The sequence below is a fragment of the Crocodylus siamensis genome, chromosome 5 (genome assembly GCF_052110815.1).
Source record: "Crocodylus siamensis isolate JL-2025a chromosome 5, ASM5211081v1, whole genome shotgun sequence".
In the NCBI taxonomy this organism is placed as follows: domain Eukaryota; kingdom Metazoa; phylum Chordata; order Crocodylia; family Crocodylidae; genus Crocodylus; species Crocodylus siamensis.
This window is the reverse complement of record NC_143399.1, coordinates 42,185,733-42,209,462: the sequence shown is the minus strand read 5'-3', so window position 1 is coordinate 42,209,462 and position 23,730 is coordinate 42,185,733. Positions and strand designations below refer to the sequence as shown.

At 46.0% G+C, this 23,730-nt stretch overlaps 1 protein-coding gene across 3 annotated transcripts in view; it reads left to right on the top strand.

Annotated features, from left to right (window-relative positions):
- Positions 1–23,407, top strand: part of PACS2 (phosphofurin acidic cluster sorting protein 2) — a 136,411-nt gene extending 113,004 nt beyond the window's left edge. For all 3 annotated transcript variants that reach the window (XM_090046821.1, XM_090046818.1, XM_090046819.1), the window contains exons 21-24: positions 2,740–2,875; positions 9,520–9,746; positions 13,271–13,384; positions 16,862–23,407. In XM_090046821.1, the coding sequence (XP_089902947.1) occupies positions 2,740–2,875; positions 9,520–9,746; positions 13,271–13,384; positions 16,862–16,980 (596 nt within the window). In that variant the 3' untranslated portion in view covers positions 16,981–23,407. The remainder of the gene's footprint in view (positions 1–2,739; positions 2,876–9,519; positions 9,747–13,270; positions 13,385–16,861) is intronic.
- Positions 23,408–23,730: the final 323 nt, after the last annotated feature.

The following is a 23,730-nucleotide window of genomic DNA, read 5'->3' as shown; positions in this document are numbered from 1 at the left end:
AGTGGGCTTTGCTAAATACCATAGGCCTTTCATGTTTGGGGCATTTCCCCTGACTTCAGTTGTCACTGTCCTGCCTCTGCTGAGGCAGACCAATAGCACAGGTACTGCCTGAATATAACCATGGAGCATGTGGAATGATTATTCATTCGTATTCTAAACTGTACAAGGCAATGATGTCAGGCCAACTTTCATATTTCAGTGTATTGGGAAGAAGCTCAGGTCTGGTTCCTGGTCTGGGTTTAACTGTGAAGGTGTGGGGTGGTTTTTTTTTTGGTTTTTAATCCAGTGTCGCTGCTTGATAACTTGGTAAATTTACAGGTGTATATTTAAAGAGCTATCACCAATTTTAAACCAGTCTACATCAGCCATGGCATTTGCACTGATTTAACCAAATCAGTTTTTCATACCAACTCAGGCTAAACTAGTGCAACGTTTGTGGGAAAACCAGTTCTAAGCCTGAAAATTTTTAGCTCAGTGTAGATATTGGGGAAAGTTTTGGAGCATATTAAATATGAAAACTGTCCAACAAGTTTAGCAATGGGATTGCATGCTTTGTTGCTTCTCTGGGCTGAGCTGATTTGTCCCTCCATCCCAGCCCCAGACCCCCAAGCCCCATATTCATTTATTTTGACATGTTCTCTGCCTGAGACTCCTTGAAGCACATCACTCCATTCCTATGCTAGGGACCAAGTGCTGAATCCCCACTACTCTCCTTTTGTTCTTACTTTTAAACTGGGGTGGGAGGGTGGGCAGAGCTGAGATGTAGTGAAGCTGTGTGGCAAGAGTGAACTGCTGCCATCACCTTTCATAGTTTGTAGGGTGGGAAGGGACCTGAGCAGAGATCATCAAGTCCAACCCCCTGCCATGGCAGGAAAGAGTACTGGGGTCAAATGACCCCAGCAAGGTGTTCGTCTTGCATTGTCTTAAAGACCCCCAGAGTTGGAGCCAGCACCACTTCTCTTGGAAGTTGGTTCCAGATCCTAGCCGCCCTGACCGTGAAGTAGCGCCTCCTGATGTCTAATCTGAATCTACCCTCTACCAGTTTGTGACTGTTATTTCTAGTCACTCCTGGTAGTGCTTGAGGGAACAGGGACTCCCCCAGTGCCTGCTGGTCCCCTCTGACTAGTTTGTAACAGGCCACTAGATCCCCCCTCAGCCTTCTCTTGTGGCGGCTGAACAGGGTCAGGTCCCGTAGCCTCTCCTTGTAGGGCCTGCCCTGCTGCCCCCTGATCATATGAGTGGCCCTCCTCTGGACCCTCTCCATGTTGTCCAAATCCCTCCTGAAGTGTGGCACCCAGAACTGGATGCAGTACTCCAGCTGTGGCCTGACCAGTGTCTCATAGAGGGGACCTTACTATTGCAGAAGTGGTTGAAGCTGGTAGTGTTGCCATTGAAGGGCTCTATGTGGCCTTAACTTCTTTTGTCACCCATGTCAATAAGCTTCTCCTCATTGTTGCTCTGAATGGCCTGTAAAATTATAGAATCCATCAGACAGTCTTCAGAAATCATGGCATATCCAAGCAGTAGTGCCACAAGCTGAGCGCACAAGGCCTTATAAACTCAGCCAGCTTAATTGTGCATAGTGATGATAGTGATTGGGGTTTAGATCTACTGTCTCTTACCCATGATCCCCACTAACCCTTGTACAGATACTTAAATCAGGCTCCCAATACTCACGAGAGATGGGTGAGTTATATCCATCTTCAGATGGTGAATTAAGACAGGGAATAGTCTACAGCAAAGGCAAGACTACATGGGCACTGCAGGTCTATTTCTACTGTAAGTGATTTTTGAGGCTCACTTGTGCCCTTCCCTAGATTCTTACCACTTCGGTGTGATGGCCCCTGTCTCTTCATCTGGAGCAACCTTCCCATTTTTGTCTGCCTCAATATTGCCCACTCTTCTGAGGCTCCATATCCTCTTAATTTCTCTCCTGCTCTGCAACTGTGCCTAACTCCTTAGTGTTTTGGGGATGCAGCCTGCTTGTCATTCAGGGATAAAACATATCATTAAAACTATATGGCTCTTGCTATACTTGTAGCATCTTGTTAGAGTGTCTCAAGGCTTTACAGATATTAAGCATGGAGGATTTCTTTTGGTGAAATTCTCTCCAAATTCTATCAGGAGGGAATGAGGGAAAGGGTCTTGGTTTCTAAACCTTGTGGTTGCCTTCCCTGCAACCAGCTTGCATGTTTGCACTGAGTCCTACCACTGGCACAAAAAGAAGCTCTCTTAATGGGCTAGCAGAGAAAGGGCTCTATAGAAAAGCTAATGTATATGTTACCTTGGTGTCTGTGGATTCCTTGTGGGGTTTGGGGGCAGTGCTGCATACTTCTCCAGTCTTTCTATCTTATCCCTGGTTGTGCCCTTGTCTGCTATACAGACCCTGCAGAGAGCTCCAGGAGAGCTGTGGAGGACAAGCAGCTTATGCTGCAGAGATGGCTGGGTGGAAGCAATGAACTTTGTATACAAAGTGTTTTCTGTGATGTTCTGGGGAGAACAGGCCCTAAATGACTCTCAAAGCACCCATGTGAGAGAGGTACAGTGGCTTCTTTTTATGGACATTGAGAGCAGGTTAGATGACTAACCCCGGGGCATACAGTGGCAAAGTTTGGGAAATGGGATGACTCAGCACATCAGGCTCAGATCCCCAGCCACCCTCTGCTCTGCCCAGAGGTTGCCAGCAGGGAGGATGCAGGTGAAGAACACAGTCCAACACTTTGAATCCTTCTCTTTAAGGTGATTCCGATGATGCAGCTCCCTCTAGTTCCAGTGTCCTTTCCTCTACCCCACCTTCTGTGTCTCCTGCTGTGAAGGAAGCTTCCCCCACCCCACCTTCTTCACCGTCTGTTACTGGCAGCTTCACTTCCTCCAGGTAAAGCACCTTCTGCCTTTTTTTTTTTCCTCCTACTGTATTATCTGAAATACAGTAAAATGAAATCTCTGCAAGGAATGCTGCAGCCCCAAGTCCTTAGTTATCCCTCTTAGCCTGAACCCAGTGTAGCTAAGCCTGCCTCATTTCAGAGGACATGAGTCTTTTTATACTGGGTGGGCTCAGTAGCTTGTGGGAAGACCCTTCAGCCACAGAGCTTTTTGAGCATCAAGTTGGGTCACTTGTTAATGGAGTTCAGTGTCTGTAAGGAGGGTCAGGATGTTTGGGGTGAGTGTATGTGTTTGTGGGATAAGGCAGCAGGCCTGCTTGCAATATGGGTCTGTCTTTCTGTCTGTCCAAGGAAACTTGTAATGTTTCCTATGGCTCTGGTAGTTGGGGTGGCTTGCCTGGGAGATCTCCAGTTAACTCAAAGCCTAACACTTGCTGCATGTCTTGTGTATAGTGACCCTGAACCTTAGGGAAAGCATTTGTTGCTATCATTCATATTCCTGTCCCAGATTATATGAATTCACTCAGGTGTTAGTAACTACTGGATGAAGGGCGGTCACCAGGGGTAGTAATAAATTATAATGTGCTGATCTGGGAGGCACCACTTGGGTGAGTATTACTGTCTGGTTTGGCTTATTTCAGTGATGTAGGGGAGACCTGAGGAAGGGTACTGTGGTACCTGAAAGCTTATCTTAGTCTATCCCAACCATGCAGCTGATCCAATAAAAGATATCGCCTACAAAAATGCTTGCCTCCCTTCAGTGATGTATATCTCCTGCATTTTTAATTAACACAATAAGGCCTCTTTCTTGATTTGGGCCTTGTGGTGTTACAATAATGTCAAGAAATAATGATTCTCTAGAAAGAGAGGAGGGAGCACATGGAAAAGGTTCCCAGATGGTAGTGAATCTGGGAGGAGTTGGGAAGACTGGTTAAACAAGGGAAGGCCTACAGAGATTTGGACTGCAGGGATGATGCGACTGATTTAAAGAATGGAATACAGTATCATGTAAATAACATACTCTCTGGGAGAAGAGAAATTGGGAAACAGTGAACAGGAGGGCCTCAGGCATATTGATGAAAACCAGATTAAAGGAGCTTGTGGTAGTGTGGTAGAGCAGTTGAAAGTCAGTGTAATACTAGGCTCGGGTCACAAGTCTTGGTCTTTCATTTTCCAGTTCAGAATAGCTCTGTACAGCTGTGGTGCCACTTCAAGTGTAAGAGAGTTGCTTCTGGATACTTGTGGTCATACAAAGGTGAGGGACAAAATAGAGAATGTTTGGAGAAGACCAGCAAAAATGCTTTTGGTTGTTTACTCAGTCACAGTCTAGAGTGCAAGTGGATCACTGTGCTAACTAGCAAAGCACAGGAGGGGGCCCTGGGTAGGCTCTGTCCTCTTAAAAGAGAGCAGGATGAGTTACTCCTACAATGCATGTTGATAATATTTGGAATGAAAACTATTTTCCTTTCCATCATTGGCCACGGGCCCTGGTAGACATTACATTTACAGTGTGGTTAATGTCGCCAATCGTGCCATAAATGGCAATATACCACACATTTTTGCTGTCATAAAATGGCAAACTATACCCAAAGATACTCCACCTAATGAAGAATACCTTTTTCGCTGGCTTGCATGGTAACTTAAATTGAACATGTGGTATGTTCCAGTCCCATGCTGACAATCACCTGATTGTCAGCATCAGGACATGTATGGGCAGCCCCAGCCCCATTCAAGATCCTAAGCTGCTGCCTCCTGGTGGTGATAATCATAGGTTGAGTCCTGCTGCCCTAAAGTCTTTATTTTTTAAATAGTGAATTAAAAGTTACCACATGCTCAAAGTACCTGGGTAACTTAGGAACCCAAGTCCCTCTGACTTCTAGTAAAGCTTGTGCTCCTATTTCATACATCCTTGTATAGGATCAGCAGGAGTGTTAAACCAGCACTAATGCTGCATAGCTAATCGAGAAATACAGAAGTGAAAATTCTAGCATTACTGTTGACCCAGCTGCAATGCACAGTCTGTAGGATTTATGATCTGCAATATCAAACTATATATATTTAACTTGCAGAACTGCAATGCAAGTTCCTGCAAACATCTTGATGACGGAGCTTTCTGCAACTAAAATTAAAAGCAAGGAAAAGACTAGCTAAGAGCATCATCAATTGCTATGGTTGGCATAAATGTGCTGTGTGAGAACAGTGTGAAAAGATACATAGTATTATAACAAACTGAACTTCAGTCTACTATGACCTTGATTTCTGTTAACTAATACAGTGGTTCTCAACCTCTCTTAGACTTGAGGTGCCCCTTGTTTGACTCAAGGCACCCCTCCATAATTTGCAAACAAGGCACCGCCATATATCAAAAACTATTTATTAAAGTGGTTACCTCCTTGCAGAGGGGCCAGGAGTGAGCCTGAGCCTGCACTTATCTCCTCATACATTGTGACAGCATTTAAAAGATCTTGAGGCACCCCAGGGTGCCCTGGCCCGTTGGTTTGAGAATCACTAATAGGTCACATTTGCTTATCTCTTATCAGCTGATTGACAAATATTAAAGGTAGAACTTTTCTTTACATTGCTTATTCACATTTTTTAAATGTAACATATGTAACTTCATAGAAACAGTATTGGGTTGTTGTTTTTTTTTGTCTTACGGGAAATTGTGAGCTTTCATCCCAAGTCTGGTTATCTGTCTAATGTGAGGAAATTGGGGAAAGCTATAAGGGACTTGCGTTCACTTGGTTCATTTAACCAGTAAATAAAAAAACATAGATGGAGGTAGGTCAGAGCTCAGATGGTTGTGACAAAATACATATTTTATATCTTCTGTCACATTAACAGTTCAAGATTCTAGCACCTAATGCAAGAAAATGAATAGCTAAGGTTCTCTGCATTTTATGCTGGCTGCAAACTATGTTCTTATAAAATTGCATTGTGACTTAACAGAATTTTAAGTAGCCCCAGTCCTGTTTCTTGCTCTTCTAATCTTGAAACCTTTCTGGGTTTTTATCACTGCATGAAAGGGTTATGAAGCATAGTAGGTTTGAGGGTGCTAGAGAATGGAACATAGACTTATATCCATCTTGGATAGATGTTGATTCAGCCGTTCTGAAACCTCCAGTGGAGGAGATTCCTCAACTGTCTTAGGCAGCTTGTTCTTTGTCCTACTAGGCTTATATTTGGGAAGCTTCCCCCTTGCCCCCAGTTTAATCTAAATTGCCTTTAATGCAACTTAAACCCATTGCCTCATGTCCTGCCCTCTGTAGCAAAGGAGACTAGTTGCTCTCTTTCTCTGTGGCGGGCTTTCAGATATTTAAGAACTGTTTTCATGTCCTTCCATGATCTCCTTTTCTCTAGACTAAATAATCTTTCCCCATAGAGCTTGAATTCCAACCTCTGTCGTCTTTGTCACTTGCCTTTTGGATCCGCTCCGGTTTCTCTACATTTCTGTTAAAGTGCAGCACCCAGAACTAGGCAAAAGAACTCCAGCAAAAAGCCTAACCAGCACAGACTAGAGTGGTATTATCATCTGCCGTGCTTTACATGATGATACTTCTCATAATGCAGCCCAAAGTTGCATTTTATTTTATTTTTTCACAGCGTAGTCTTGCTACTTGATATTTGAATTTGCAATCTACCAAAGACCCCCAGATTCTTCTCAGCAATGCCTAGTCCATTCTCCCTGTCCGGTGTGGGCGCATTAGCTGAGTGAGCCCCCAGGGGTAAGGCCATCCTAATTCAACTTTTTTAATAGTAGACCCTAGGAAACGATGGTCCAAATGCAAGTGTGCCTCTTCCTAAATGCTGATTCTAGGTCTAGGACAGGGTTGGGCAAAATGGCAGATCTGGCCAGCTGCCAGCCTCCGTTTCCCAGCAGACTGTGTTTGCATTGCTGTGGCTGGTTTCCATGGAGACCCCAGGAGCAGCATGGCTGTATCAGTGTGGGACCAGGGTTTCCATGGAGACCAGGGCATGCAGCTGGGTGGGGAGCTGCTCTAGGGCAGGGATCTTGTAGTGGTGACAACTTGTTCTGCAGCTGGGCTGGAGCTACGATCCACTGCCTGCATGCCCCTGCCTGCCTGGGGCGTGTGAGCAGTGGATCACAGCTCTGTCTGAGCTCTGGACCGTGCTGTCACTGCCGCAAGATCCCAGCCCTGGAGCAGCTCTCAGTCTGGCCCATGGGCCAGGGTTTGCCTGCTCCTGGTCTAGGAAATCAGATCCTGGTGAGACATCCCCATGTGCCCATCAGTCTCTTACAGAATGAAGTTGAAAGTGCTGGTGTGTGAAGCTCCTCAAACGTAGGACAGGACCACAGCTAATATGCCATGTTGGAGGGCCCTTCAATTGGAAGCCACCAGCTAGGAGTTTACAGCAGCCCTAGATAATCTTCTACATAGAGATGATCAGAATGTACCAAGTGCCTTACTGGGTTAGAGCAATAGTCCATTTACCCAGTATCCTGTCTTCAACGGTGGCATGTAGTATAGATGCTTTTAGAGAGAGTGTGCGAGAATGGGGCGTGCCTCGTACTCTCCTTTACATCAGCCCTCACTGGGTTAGGAGGGTCAGAGGATACATCCCTGACTTTTGTTCTGTTGATTTGATGGGGATATTGGTGATCTGCCTAGTCCTGGTTACCTGAACCCAAATGTTTCTCTTGGGCTCTTCAATAGTATGTGTTTGCCTCCCTCAAGAAAAGTAGAAAAGTTCTCATGCCCTGATATCCAGCCCCACCAAATTGAAAATATCATGTTCTGTAGGATCTACCTTGACTTTTACTTCACAAGTGAGGATGGAGAGGAGTCTGCACAGTGACAACAGGAATCATGGGAACAGATTTGGCAGTAATGTCATGTAGCTGCAGGCAGCCTGACTAGCCCTTCTGTCCTTCATAGCTCTTTCCACTGCTCTGCTGAGCAAACTGTGAAAAACAGCTTGTGCTGACTGCTTGTGGGAGCCCCTAGCTGCAGTGTGCTTGAATGGGGGTGAACTTGTTGCCGGATTGCTCATTTTAGGTTCTTCATTGACTGACTGAACCCAGTAGGAAGCCTACGTGTAGTCCATCCTGGGAATCAAGCCATGGGAAAACCACATGGTTTGTACCTCAACACATGAATTCCTGCAACATGGCTGTTTTGGGTTGATTAGGTTGGCCCCTTGACTCAATGACAGTTTTTCAGCCAACCAACTGAAATGAGTCTTGCCCTATGCCTTAATGGTAGCTAAGAATTGGTGTTGGCAGCTACAAGGGGAAATATTTGTTTGCCCCTTGTCTTATTGTCAAGCTTGGGATTTTACTGCGAATGTGTTTAGTTAGGATGGGTAATTCATTTTCTGTTGCTTTGGCTCTGTGAACTACGCAGGCAGACTACAACTGGGCCCTGGACCCAGGTCAGCACATTGGCTGTTTTCTACAATGTCCCCTATTCTGAAGAACTGTCGGACGCTGTATTTCTTACAACTGCCATCAGAACAGGAGAAATTACTTAGAAGTTGTTGGACCTAAACAGTATACATTCCTGTAACCAGTTGTTTTAACAATCTCTAGATGATAAAAGCTACTTACATGTGTAACTAACCTTCATCTTGGCCATTTCCTTCCTAGGAAGATAAGTGTCACCTTATGCTTTGCAGTATAACTCTTTCCATGTGCCTCTAGTACTTGTTTTCCTTTTTGAAAACTCAGGAACCTGATTTTTAGGGGTGTGACGTGGGCCATATTTGATTCGGCCCGAATCGGGGACAGTGATTCGATTAGTTGATTAGTATCACTGTCTCTGATTTAATTCAGCCAAATCCGAATCTGAAAATTCAATGCCCATTTGGAGAATTGGCAATTTTGGCCATAGATGGCTTTAAATGTTTTTTCTATGTGCCTCAAGGGACCAGGCGTGGCTCATGGATGCTGCAGTGCTGGGGTGGATGGAGTGTCCCATAGCAGCATGGGGAGGCCAACTCATGCTTGGCAGCGAACCCGGAAGTGGACTGGAAGTATGTCTGGTCCATTTCTGGTTCTGCTGCTGAGCACATGGGGGGCCCTGCACTCCCCCAGCTCTGATCAGCTGTGGGGGGGACCCCAGGTGCCCCCCAAACCCAGGAGGCATGAGTTGCCCAGCAGGGGACACAAGGGGGGGGCCCCCGTGCGTTCCCTGGCAGACCAGTAAGTGGACTGGAAGTGCCTCTGGTTCACTTTCAGGTCTGCCGAGTGCGCTGGGACCCTCCCACACTCCTGTGGGACACTCCATCCGCCCCAGCATCTCAGCATTCCCAAGCCGCCTACTACCTTGAGGTATGTAGGAAAAAGCATCTAAAGTTGTGTCTGTCTGAATTGCTGAATCTTGCCAATTTGATTCCGAGAAATTAAAGGGCCTCCTGATTCGATTTGGATTCGGCGATTCAGCCACTGACTTGAGCTGAATCTCTGCTGAATCAGGAACCAAAGCTTCGCGCAGCCCTACCCATTTTTCATCCAAAAATGCTGAGCATTTTTTTCGTCCAAAAATGCTGAGCATTTGGCCTCTCTAAGGGCTTTCACATGGGTAACCAAAATCACTAGTCACTAGAAAATTGTAGGCCCTTAAGGGACATCCCATCTGCCAGCATATAGAAATGATTCTCTTCTTCCGTCTTCTAGCCAGAGCCTTGGTGCTGAGCTGATGGGACTGCAGGTGGATTACTGGATTGCAGCTCAGCCCACAGACAAAAAGAGAGATCCAGAGAAGAAGGACCCTTCCACTACCAAAAACACACTGAAATGCACTTTCCGGTCTCTCCAGGTCAGCAGGTTACCCACAAGTGGCGAAATCACCACTGCTCCAACAATGTCCATGACAGTTGTGACGAAGGAAAAGAACAAAAAGGGTAAGATGGAAGATAACACATCAGGTTACTGTCGCTATAGGAGGAGTTTTTGATGTATGCAAGATAGACTATGTGCACTGACTATAAATCTTCTCAGGATGTTTTAAGTTTTGCTGCTTTCCCCACCACCAAAATGCCTTGTTAGTTATGTTGGCTTTTAGAGGCAAATGACAATTTGGCTGATAGGAACTGGCTCCCTGTGATGCCATAAGAGGGCATCATGTTTGGTAACTGAGCAATTTTACAGCTGTTGCCTTGGTTAGGATTCCTAATATGCTCTGCCTACCAATGAAAGGTGGTCACTAGCATGGGTATGTGGAGCATAGCCACAAGATAATTGCACGCAGCAATATGTTAGCCATAGGATTAATGGCATATAGGGGGTTGTGGTTTTCAAGTGGGCTTTTATCGTCCTTTCTTTTTAAATAACTGTTTTAGATTCCACAGAAACATCTAGCCCTGTCTGCTGACATGCTGTTTCCTACAGGATTCCATGAGCAGACTCTTCTACAACTTAAACCTTACAGAGAGCAGTTTGCACATGGGCAGCATAAGGTTTTTTGTGAGGCTGGACCAGTTCTTTAGCTTGCTGCCCAAGGCTTTCAAAAGCAGGCACTAAAAATGTATGTGGACAGCTTTGGAGTTTGGACCTGTTTTGGAATTTGGCTTGAGGCATAAAGTCTTAAGGGATATATCATAGCAGAGTAGGACTAGAAGGGATTTGAGGCAGGAAGCATGGGACTAAGCTGCCCAGTTTATTATTATTTCCATTTGCAGCAGTAGAGATTCATAGAGGTGGTTTTTCATCCAACGCATTTTACTGAGTGTTGTCCTGTCCCCTTGTAACTTCAATTGTCATACCTGGTTAATTATTGCATCCAGGGTTTCTGTTTGCAAATGGCAGCCAGAAGGTGGCACCCAGCACTTACTGATAGTACTCGGGTACATGAGGATGCGTGGCCCAGCAATACCCCCAAGCTGAGGATTGTGTGTGATAAGATTGTAAGGCTGCTGCTGCTGGTGAGCCTGTCGGAGGTGCCAACTCCACATCAGCAGTGAACACTGTCTGTCTCTTCTAGTTTGTGGTACTGAGTGATGTGGTATGTTTTATTCTGGGAAATGGGAAGCCAGGCTGTATCTAATAGACAGTTCAAATATGAAATTTTCCCAGACTGGACTTAGTCATGTTCAGGTTTCCTAGAACTGCCTTGTGCAATGTAGCTCAAACTCAAATTGATCCTGAAAGCTCTGGACTTCTTTTTTTAAGAGCTCTTTTGTTTCCCCTCCCTGCCCCTTTTCCTGTTTTCAGGAGCATTCACGTGTCCCTCCGAGCTCTGCACATGGAGCTGATGTTCTTTGAATTGTTGGCCTCGTGTTTTTGTGGCTATGTACACCCTTAGATTTACCATGTGAATGAAAGTGAAGCTACAATCTCAGGGGAAGGGTGCTCTAGAAAATGACTTGCAGTAAGCAAGAATCTCCCCTAGGTGGTATGGTAAGTTTTAGAATACAGTGAACTCCGCTTGGATGAAGATCAGATAAATGCATAATTCATTTAACTATAAGCTGGTCTCGTTTTCCCCTGTTGCTTGCATTATAACAAACACTGGCTTCCGTGCACAGAATGACTTTAGTCAGGTGGTCTTTGCCTTTGTTAAACTCAAGGCATCCCTCGGAAAATTCCAACTCCTAGTTTTCATCCTTTTTGACTATAGAAACAAGTAATTCTTTTGTTGGCAAAGAACTTGGATCTTCCTACCACAAGGCAGATGCTTTTAACACTATAGATTCCTATCTGAAATCTCTGGGTTTATCGTGCGAGTTGCACCTAACATTGTGTGGCACCCATGAAGGGGTCTTAAGGCACCCCTGGGTGCCATGGCACCCTAGTTGAGCATCACTCATAGATTCATAGACATCAGGGGCTGGAAGGGACCTCCCAGGATCAAGTCCAGCCCCCCTGCCATAGGCAGGAAGTCTGCTGGGGTCAAGTGACACCTGCAAGATAAGCATCCAAAAGCCATTTAAAAGAGTCCAGAGTAGGTGCTTGCACCACCTCTGGGGGGAGTCTGTTCCAGACCCTGGACGCTCAGACCATAAGTAAGTTTTTCCTCGTGTCCAGTCTAAATTGGCCTTCCAGAAATTTTGGGCCGTTAGACCTTGTTATCCCTTGGGGAGCCCTGGTAAATAAGTGTTCTCCCAGATCCTGGTGCACCTCCCTTATGTACTTATAGGCTGCCACCAAGTCCCCCCTGAGCCTTCTCTTCAGGCTGAAGAGTCCCATGTCCCTGAGCCTCTCCTCAAGGCTTACTCTGGTCTTTGATCATGCAGGTGGCTCTCCACTGGACTCTCAAGCTTATCCTTGTCCCTCCTGAAGTGGGGGCCCCCAAAACTGGATGCAGTACTCCAGCTGCAGCCTCACTAAGGCTGAGTAGAGCAGGAGGATAACATCCCTGGTTTTGCTTGAGATGCATTGGTGGATCCATGCCAGAGTCTGGTTTGCTTTGCTGGCCACAGCATTGCTTTGATGGTGTATGTTCGTCTTGTGGTCAATCGAGACCCCCAAGTCTCTTTCAGTCATGGTACTAGCAAGTGTAACACTGCCAAGCCTATAAGTATGATGCCAGCTTTTCCTCCCAAGGTGGAGTACCCTGCACTTCTCTGCGTGAAATGCCATCAGGTTTTGGTCCGCCCACCTTGTAAGCCTGTCCAGGTCAGCCTGTATCCCCAACCTGTTCTCCAGTGTGACTGCCTTCCCCCATAGTTTAGTGTCATCCAAAACTTTGCCAGTCTGCATCTGATGCCCAAATCCAGATCATTAATGAAAATGTTGAAGAGTACTGGCCTGAGTACCGAGCCCTGAGAGACATCGATGGTCACCTCGTGCCATGTTGATTTGCTCCCATCAACCAGTACTCTTTGGGTCAACCCCAGAGCCAGTTCCCTTTTAGCTCTACTCTTTTTACTTTTGCAACAGAACTGTAGGTTGTTTTAACTGTATAACTGATTAAATGGGCTTTGAGTCCTCTATATGAAGGCTTTCTGAAGCAGCCTTGATATCACTGGGTCCTATCAATTTCAAGACTGCTACTAAAGGCCTAAGATGCTCTGAGAAACAAGGCAAGAGGCTTAGCCCAGGCTGTACTTGTAGCTAATAAGCATTGTTGCATATTAATTCCTGATAAGGGCTTTTTCTTTAGTCCTAAGGCCATGCAGAGTGTGCTGTATTTGAGCCAGAGAGGGGCTGGAATGGAATATGTGTATCTCTATCCCAGCAGGGCAGTTTTGCCTGAGGTTAAAACAAGCTAACATAGCAATGGTGGTGAAGACTGAGGTCGTGTGAACGGCATTGAAGCAGTAAGAATTCGGTTTTTTTAGAAAGTCCAAACTGATGAGGACCAGTTTGTAGAAAATTTAGGATTCAGTAATAGATTTGTAAAAAACCGTTTGCTCCAGTGTTACTTTCTAGCCGGCAGAAACTAAGTTTGTTTGATTTATTAATTTTTTAAAATTTTTTCTTCTAGTGATGTTTTTGCCCAAGAAAACAAAAGACAAGGAGATTGAATCCAAGAGTCAATGCATTGAAGGAATTAGTAGGTTGATTTGCACAGCAAAACATCAGCAGAATATGCTGCGGGGTAAGTGAACTATTTTTTCATTTGAGGGTGAGTGTTTTATTGGTAACAGGTGGGTTTGCTGATATTGAGCCAACCCCCAGTCCCCCTGCCCGTTGGCGAATCTGATGTTATGCTGGTCTGTGGCACAAAGTAGACCAGGATCTGGCTGAAGCAAGAGTCTTCAGATGCAAGGAAATCCACAGGTGGCATAGAGCCATCATAGGGGTCATTTGTAGTGGAAAGGGTATGTGGTAGTTTCCTTAGTGATTTTTCTGGATGCTGAAACCACCCTCTAGGCATGGTTTAAAGCGGTGGTGGCCAGCTGTTTCCACAAGTATCCTGCAAATTTAAGCCCTGCCCTGCCCCCTCCCCATGCCCTTCCCCGGTGCTACTCTGACCCCTGCTTCCCAGAAGTGTACCTGACAGTATGTGCCCTGGGGCACTAGAACAGAGGCAGGGAAGCTTGGGCCTCTCACTGTGTGGAGCCGAGTCCAGGCAGGATGCTGCTGCAAGAGAGAAAACTGCAGTTTTATGTGAGTGAGGGTCCAAAGCCCTGAATTTGGTAGTGACTGCAGGGCCAGTAAAGGGTTAACCTGACTTTGGTGATGACACCTTGTACCTCCTGCTATCCCACTTTGTTCTGTGTGGCCAGAGGCTCCAGCCCCTTGCCTGCCCCTCCCTCCTTCCATTCTGGTGCCTCCCTTTACTGAGCACCCAGGGCTAGTGCCACACAGCAACTGCCCGTGCCACTTGTGGAACAGGTGCTACAGCTTGTGTCCTGGTTTAAACTAACCCTGAGGCTACTCTAAAACTGGGTTCTCAATTTAGAGACTGCCTGCAGGCTCAGATGCACGCAACCCTTTTCCTTCATGGCTGGGTGGAGGGATGTTCTGAAACTCTTAGCAACATCGGGTTACAGTTTGGAAAAGGTTGACAATCATTGTTCAGAGCCATAATGGAAGCCAGGCTGGGAACAGCCTGTATCAGAATGCCAACCCATCAGGTGCATCATAGCTTTAAGCTTTGTAGCTGGAAAATGGAGGCTACTGTTGGCTCTGCTCAAGTACTGGCAAATCTGCAAGTTTTTTTTTTTTCTATGAGCAGTTCCAGCTCCTGCATCCAGCAGCGAGGCTGTACCAGTCCTTGAGCCCAGGCCATACCAAAGCCCATCACAACTTCCCCCATTCTCCTTGCTAGATATGAGGGTCCCTTAGGCTAGCTTGTGAAAGCCTTCAGGAGATTCTGATCTACCAGGCTTCCCTCATGGCTCCCAGGGTAGACCAGAAGTCTAGTTTGAGCCCTCTCCACTCACCCAAGCCACAACTGCAGAAGAAAGCCTTAAAGGTGTGTAGGGAAGAGGGATAGGCTTCTTGTGACTGGCTTGTTGACAGAAGAGTCCTTGAGATTTATATTCACTCATCCAGACTGCTACTGATTGTACCTGCTCATGTGCCCAAGAGGCCCTGCAGACACCTTGGATCAGCTTGGCTACAGAGATGGTCTGAGAAGAGACTTTCCCTGCAGGCACCCACAATATCTCCCTGTTCTCCCTGGGCAGTGCTGGCTACTTGCTCTCCTTTTGTGAAAGCCGTGTTTTCTAATTCCCACCACTCCCTTCGCATACGGCACAGGCACATGGCTTCCTGCACAGTGGAAGGGGGCAATACTTTACCTCAGCCCTTTCTTAGCAAGCGCCAGTGTGCTTGAAAGCGAAAGGTGAAAGCGAACCTGCAGTAGCTAATCCCTCTTCCATTTAACGCTCCACAGGTCAGTTTCTACCTTCTTGCAGGGTAGCAATATGTATTTTAGTGGCTACTGCAAATCAGCTGATCTGCAGCAAAGCCCTACTGCCCTCTTACTCTGTGGTAAGTTGTGTGCCCTTCTCTTAAGTTTTCACTCTTCCTTATGCACATGTTGCTTCAAGAAACTATCTGTGAGGCCAAAGGGTCTAGAGATGGTCACTGTTGTCCAGGTAGGCCTAAATTCCAAGGTGGTAGCAGGTACGACACAGCCAAGCCTGGCATGACTGAGCCCATGTTCCCCTTAGGTCATGTATCTCTTCATCAGAGAATTGGTAGGAAGTAACAGTGAAGGGCAGAGGTGCATGTCTGCTCTGTTGTCGAATTGGAGCCTGCCCCCAGGGCTTCCCCTGGAAGATGGAGGCAGTGTGGCCTAAGCAGCATCACCAACCCCAGTGCTCTAAAAGCATGAGTTAGGCACTCAAAATGGCAGTACTCTTAAAGGTTAGATGTTAGACCTTGCAATTTTGCTTTCTGGATTTTGAACTCTTAAGGATCACATTCTTATGGCTGCTTCTGCAACCAAGAGAGCAAGGCACCTTTTGAAATGAAGCCCAAGATGTTTGTGCAATGCCACTTTGGGAGCTGAGTCTTTCAGCAAAACCCCTACTATTGTCAGACTCGTGCAAGAGATGGCAAAACTTCCTGTGTTCTCTGCCTCCTGCTACCAACACAAAATAATCATCAGCCCCACAACTCTGAGAACTAGGCAGATCAAGCAGGGACTGCAGGCTATCTGATGAGAACCAAGGAGATTGAAACCTGGTGTCAGTGACTCATGGATTTTGAATACTGAATTTTGCAAAGTTAAAGATTGCCCTGCTTCTCCAAAGCTGACAAAGTGCCTAATAGAAAGAAGCAAGGACTGTGAGCATCTTACAAAGTGGCATAAAGTTAAAGTTCATCAGCATAAAGTGGCTACAGTGTTAGTCTTGTGGGACTCCACTAGAAACTGCAGAATAAAAGCTGCAAGCCATCCCCATGTGGCTCAAGTTGCTTGTAAATTCCAAGTGTAACTGATAAGTCAGGAGGTCTGTTTTAGTTCATCCTTTTAATTCTAGCTCAGGGGAGTTCAGGCTGCTAATGTTATCGGATATTTGTCACTTCCCAGAACAAATGCAATTGCACAGTCTGCTGTATTTTTTTTCTTTTTAAAAAAAATCCTTAAATTCTCAGTTAAAAATCCAAACTGATAAAACAAGACCTGGAAAAGACATGCAGCTAATATTATATTGATAATGCCTTGCCCAAAAAAGTTTGGGAATTGGTTAGTAAAGTACAAGAGATTGAATGACAGTGAAATCAATAGATTCCATTACTGCTGTAATAGAAACTACAGGTGCTGCTTCTGGAACAAGGGTCCATCTTGTTTGTTCTAGCCAGGACCTGGATTTGATGCTTGATAGCAAGAAGAGAATGTTTGCATAATGCATGTAGTCAGTTGCCATGATGATCCTATTGCCAAGGGTGGGCAGCCAGCAGAGTACTGGCATTTTGCCCATCTCAGCTGAGGAGCAGCTTGAAGCATGAGATTTGATAAGGTCTCTCTTCTAGTTCTCCTGCTCCCTTGCTGCCTTTCCCATTCCTGGTACTAACTGAAGCAGGAGGATGCCCTGGCCTTGAGGGATTTGCTAGTGCAGTGGTTCTTGCTTAGTGCTCTTTAACCTACTTCCATGTTTTTATCCTTTCCCACCCACAGTCCTGATTGATGGTGTCGAGTGGAACGATGTGAAGTTCTTTCAGCTGGCAGCGCAGTGGTCCTCCCATGTCAAGCACTTTCCCATCTGCATATTTGGACACTCCAAATCCAATTTCTAGCTGCTTTCAGCGGAAGGGCTTTCTGCCTGTCTGGAGACTGCACGCCTGCCCAGGAGCCAGGAATCTGAGTGCCAACTCTGACTCAAGTCACTCTGCTCTCTCTCCTGCAGATTACTTACAGATGTGATTACTGTTGAATTACTTTTTTCTATTAATTCCTGAGTTTACTACAAGGGAAGGAAACCCCTTAAAAGCAAAGCAAAAAACAATCCCAGTCTTAAAGTAGAAATGTGCTGATAACATGGAAATTAATAGGGGAACCTCCAGAAGTGGAGCGACCTGCCTGAAACCTCCTAGAACTTAAGAGCAGATAGCTGAATAACTGAACTGCTTATTAACCTGAAACCTCATTGGTGTGTTTGGGGCTGGGGGTTCTGGATTGGGTTAAATGGTTTTTGTGAGTTGCTGGAGAAAGGGGTACAGGTGGCTGGGTGCAGGTGCTATGACCTCCTTCAATTTGTGGAGAAATTTCCAACACTTCCTCTGTCCTGCCCCTGAAAGAGTCAAGAGTAGTCTGGTACCAGATAGCTTGTATGCCAAGACTGAAGTATGGGTCTGTCAAAAAAACCCCCAACTCTAGAATAGGGGAGAGACTAGAAATTGTCCACAGGGAGGGGACTTCAGTGTGGTGGTGCTGAAGTTCAGCTATTGAAATGGGCAGGTTTGTTCATTCTCATACCTAACTAAGGTTGGGCAGAGACTGAAATGTATGACACTAAGTTAGTTCAAGGAAATCCCACTGTCCCAGATCTATCCCATAACCAAACCAAGCCAGTCACAATGCCCCCTGCAGCTGGATGCTGCAGTTGAAGAACACCAATTCAGTGGGGTTGCTGCTATTTAGTTTTTCATACAGGTTATTTACTTGTCAATAAAACATTGTCCAGTCTCTGAAGGGAATGGATTCTTTTGTAGCTGCAGATTTTTTTTTAATGCTTTTTAAAACTATTAATTAAGTTGCCAAAAAACAAACTACAGGAAAGATGAGTTGCTGTCTTATAGGTCTAGAGACTAGCTCCTGAGCTGCCTGAGCCTTTACACATGACCAGCTGCAGTTTCAATACCAGCTACATTGACATCCATACAGCAAAGCACACATGCATGTGATGGCACATAGCGACACAGGCTCACAGAAACTGTTCAACTTTCACACTGTCCCTCAGGTAGTGCCTGCTGGGGTCCCCCTCACACACTTCTAGCTACCTGCCAAGACCTAAATTCCTTGTTCCAGAAGTGTAAGTTGCTGCTGCTTTTTCGGAGAGGGGCAGCCATTCTGTTGAGCAAAGTCTTTTGACAGTAGGAATGCACAACTTGCTTCTCAGTAGTTTCCAGGTGTCCTGGGCATGGATTGCATCTCTCTTGGGGTTTATCTTCTCCTTGATTTAATTTTTTGACTGCATCAATACACCAGTGGAGCACAGCGCACCTTTAACTACCCAAGACATTTGCCTGCATAGGACCCATCCTGCCAGGTGCTGAAGGCTGTAACAGAAATTGAAGGCTCAGAAGGCACTTGGCACTTCTCACGACCCAGCACTTAGATGTGGACCTTGTTGTCCTCATCCACTGCTTTCTGAGTGTTGCTTCCCATGGGCTTTTTGCTGTGGGAAGGGATTTTACTACAACAGCATTTAAGTCTTTAGTGGAGCAGAGCATCATGCACTATAGAACGCCAGCCAGCTCCTTTGTTGAAGTGCCCTAGCCTGCTCTGCTTCTGAGCTGCAGCTGAGTTGCAACTCAAGCATGAGAAGACTTCAAGCTTTATGTTTTCTCTTAGCCACTCTCCCAAGTATGGACTTATCCCTGGCAGATATTAGAGGAAGGTTGCTCCAATTCTCAAGGCTTCTTTTACTGGCTCTAAAGGGGTGTTTCAGCAGTAGAGGCTCCTGAGCCAGAGCAGCTGCTGCAGCAGCTTTTCCCAAGAAATTGTCCCCTGACTAGTGCAGTTTGCTCTGTTGAGCAGGCAGTAACATGCTCCAGAGAACAAGAGTAATGAAGCCCAAATCTCTCTTCAGTAAAGGCTTAAGTCAGTCTTGTCTCCCTGGAGCTAGTGTGTTCTCTTCTCCTTGGGGTGCCGCACACTTCGCTGCTGGTGGTGACAAGTAGCTGTGAAAGCTGTGGTGACAGGGCTCTCCCTCCGATGGCAAAAGACACTCATCCAGTGGCTGCCTTCAAGATACCCTGGCAACATGGTTTCAGGGTTGGGACAGGGCATCCAAGCAGATGAAGCTGGGTGGGGGCTAAAGCAAACACCACAGCAACTCCTTCCCTTGGAGGGAGTTTCTTGAGGGCAACTGTGTGGGAGTTCTAGTTGTGAAGACAGATGTTGGGCCTGACCAGCCACAGGTTCTCGGAGCACTTGCCAAATTGCTTCCTTCACCATCACTGTTAAAAAGGCAGCAAGGTTTTAAGAATATTTTTTTTTTCCCCAGAGCCTGCTTGTTGGGACAGTTACTGACTTACTGTTGTCTTTAGGGTGAGCAAATGGCAAGAGAATCTGCTCTGGCCTACATGCAGGTCATGCCCCTGGGCAGGAACGTCCAGCCAGGAAGAGCTTTGTTGGTTTGGGCAGGACCTGAATGGACCAGTGGGAGAGGCATACCCAGTTACCAGTGCCCCTGCCAGAGGAGGAGGGAGGGTTACTGCAGTCCTAAGTGCCTCTCTTCTCTTCCCAATAAAGAGGAACATCCAACTCACACAACACATGGCACATCCCTGTTCCAGCTCACTTGGGCTGCTGTTTTCTTATACATTTTAATGGAAAGGGCTCCTCTTCAGTGCAGTAAGGGCCATGTCCAGAAATCTATTTGTGTTTGGCTGTGACGGGTCTTTCCACCAAGTCGATAGTGCACTCATGCTAGGAATCAAATAGTTGTGCACTGATTTGCACCATAACACTTAACACAGCTGGTCACCTCAGCCTATTTTTTATTAATACTTTTTTACTGTAGTGCTGAAGAGAGAGGGTCTGCTTCCTTTTACTAATTCTCGATAATGGTGGAAGGGGGAGGTCTCTGTTTTGAATGTAGTTATGTCTAGTGGTCGGTGTTTTCCAAGGCTACTTGCACTGTTCCTCTGGGCTAGTTCAGGGCTTCCTGGCAGCAGTAGCTTTTGAAAGAGCACATAAGCACATTGATTCTTTTTTACTGAGGCCGTTGCTGCATCAGGTGGGCCTGTTAATGAAAGTCATCATATGGGTTCTTCCTTATATCCCCCGCATTCCTGTGTAAGCAGAGTGACCAAACCCCACCCAGGAGCCACTTCTTTTTCTCACTCCAGTGCTGGCAGGCATCCTTGCCCTGAACTGCATTGTCATTGCAGCGGTGGGAAGGGCTTGAACTGGCTACTTGCAATAATTTTGTTTACCGGGTGCAATGAAGGATTTTGTCACTTTTGCTCCTCTTTTATATTTCAGCCTACTGTAGTGAGACGAACTGTAGCTAACAAGGGGCGCTCCACGTCCTGCATATCAAATGTATGTTGCCCTCTTCCTACTAGTCTACTGTGCATTCGTGAGCACTTTCACTTGTTGCATTTCATGTGGGTTACTGGGTTTTTTTTGTTGTTAATTGTATACAGTAGAATTCACCAGGAAACTTTCCACCCTCTTGCTGCCCAAAGCTTTTGAGCAGCAGAAGTTTTTCCTTGCAGGAAGCTGCTCTGCAGGAGCACAGCAACTTGCAATAAAACACTCTGCCCAGCACAGTTTCCAAGGAAACTCTTGAACTCGCAGCCTAATCAGGTGCCAGTTGTCCACCTTGGTGAAACTGTTGGGATCTGAGGAAAGCTGCATTCTCTATGGCTAGTAACTGTGCTTCCCTGCCTCAGTCAAGGGTTGGAGTTTGAGTCTCTGGGGGGTTTTTTGGTGGCAATATTTGTCTGATTAAGTTTTTATACTGAAATTATTCTGCACATCGTGGAGCTTCTTTACGTGGTGTCCTCTATTCCTGACCACTGAGATGACAGGTCCTTAGTAGAGTGCAAGGAAGCTCTGCCATGAATGAGGTCTGCTGTAACACCAGGCTGATTTTTCAGGAAAGGGTGTTGGTAAGGCAGGTCTCGGGTCTCCTACATGGTGCTCTCCAACCCATCCCCCTATTCCAGGAAACAATTTGGGAAAAGTCTGTTTATGTGCCTGCAGTCGCTTGCTGTGACTACCAATGGATGCAGCTGGTATCTGCGCTCTAGGACAATGCAAGGCCCTGCGTAGAGCTCACCAATAGGACTGCCTAGTTACTGCACCTGCTGGGAAGCCTATCAGCATATCTGGGGACTGTTTAAAAGCCTCTGCACTGATGAATGCAGAAAGACTTCCCCTCAAGGTGAGAAACCTAGTATGGCTCAATGCTTAAAGACTGTTATGGTGTCTTGAAAAGAGGAATTTGAGATCTCCACTGGAAAATGTGATTTAAGAAGGAAATTTTTTTTTTCCTTTTTGTTGCATTGTCTCGAATCAGAACTGAGAACCTAGAGGTCACTTTTATTTTAGGCTCCTGGATTTCTGGCAGCAAAGATGCAAGTTCCTGACTCAGGGTGGGGCTGGAGCAATGACCTACTTCTCAGCAGGCAGCATCCCACCCTCCACCTGCTAAGCTACTGCATCACCTGCACGACGATGGCTGCACTCTACGGGCCTCGTGCAGGAATGTACTGTAGGAGCAACAGCTGTCTGATTCCTACTATGACCTAAAATTTTTACTCTGACTGCTCCATGTAGCTTCGCTCCACTCTGACAAGGAGACAGCTTTTTGGTCTGACTCCAGCACTTTCTTTTTAGCAGGGCTCCCATTTCCCCCTCCTAATGTCCTCCTGGCAGCCTCCACTCCTCCTTGGTGATAGGATCTAAAGAAATGGCTGCTTCTTACGCTGACCTAGAGCTGCAGATCTAATTTCCATCTTTCCCATGGGTTGGTGAGAGGTGGAAGGCCTTAATGGCAGACCTGGACAGATGCTTACCAGAGCTGAATGCTGGCTAGAGGTGCATTTGACTTGCCCTAAAGAGATGCCATGTTTCTCATGGAAATCTCTGGAGTGGCATATTCACTGAGCTGCTGGTCTTCCATGTATCTCACCTTCAGTCCATCTGCAAACAAGCCAACCATGTTTTCTGTTCAGCTCTACAGTTGCCCTGTTTACATCTTGGATTTAATTACAAAATCTCTCTTCTCTCCATCACCAGTTTTCAAATTCTTAGACCTGGCTGCTGCTTTTTGCTGCTTTTAATTAGCAAGCCTGTTGTCTCATTTTTGGAGGAAGGGGCAGAGGGTAAAGATAGGATAGAAAGTTTTGTGGGTTAGCATAGATCTGCCGTGCTCACTTGCAACAGCTGACCCAGTTAAAAGCCAAATTGACTGGCACTGTTGTGTTTTTCACCAAAATAATCTTCTTGCTGTGAATGTGTTCTGGGTGGTAATAGTTCAGCTACAGATTATCTGTGATCAGACTGCATGGTTACTTTTTATCAGTAGAGCATTGTAGAAGTCATTTGGCTTCTAGGTTTCAAAGATAGTACCTGGCACCTTTGAAGTATTAAGGGAAATCATCCTGGTGAGTGTAGAGTCTTATACTCTTTGCCTCTATTCTGAAATAGTGAGAGGAGAGTGAAGCCCCTCTGATATTTCACTTTCAGCTGGGAGCTTTGCCTCTTGGGAATGTGAAGTCTAAGTTGAGAGGTCTACTTTTGCCACAGAAGCATCTGTTTTTCCTGGTTTTTTCTTAGAAGTGGAGATGAATATAAGCCATTGCCCCTTCATTCAGTGCATTTCTGTATCTAGCAGAGATGGCACAATGGTGACTCAGATGCATGAAGTTACCTTTGGGATTCCCAGCCTGACAGAGGTGACCGTAATCCACGTGCAGTGTCTCCCACAGACTTTTGAGAGGCCTTGTCGGCAAGATTCTGGGAAAGGTATGGGAAATACTCTTGGAGTGGTGAGCTCTCTTGGTTTTTCTTAGTAGCTTTAGGACATGAGGCAAGAGAAGTAGATGCCGCAGTTTGGCTAGTAGCAGGTCATTAATTTCCTTAAAAGAAAGGATGCTGACATCAAACTGTTGTGTCCAGTCAGCTTCTTTCTTATGACTTGATGGGAAGGTTCCCAGAAAGTAGTGTCTCTGCATCATGTACAATGCGTCTTTACTCCAATGTGCCCTTTAGAGAAGCACCTTGCTATGTATGGGTACAAAATGTGTGAGGGGTCACACACAGCAAGCATTGCTCAGACCATGGCATATGAAGGGATGTTACCACTTTGTAGATTTCTAAGTTGTCCATCTGTTTCATTGTTGTATTGTTTGGATTTTAGGTTTTTTTATGAAGACAAATTAAATGTAAATAGCCTTTTTTTGAAACAAACTGCAACGTGCGCAACCTTGTCAACTATTTTACGGTACTAATGCAACACTAATAAAACTGGATATGAAAGCACAAGCCTGTCCCATGAGTCTCCTTTTAGCTGGGGTGCTCCATATGTCAATGCTGGTGACCTGGCCTGAAGTGAAATGGCATTGCTTTTCTGCTTACACCTGCTGCAAAACAGTTCCAGTTGCAAGCTACTCAGAACTGGTGCTGTGGAGTGGTTTGTCTTCTGATGCACGAAGATGGAAAACCTTCCCCAGAATAAGGAGACAGACTGGCGGCTTCCACCACAGCAGAGGAACTGGGAACTGTCTGGTGCAACCTGTTTTGCAGCTAAAACACACCTAGCGCTGGCCCAAGGAAACCATTGCTGATGCCAGTTGTGGGAATGTGAC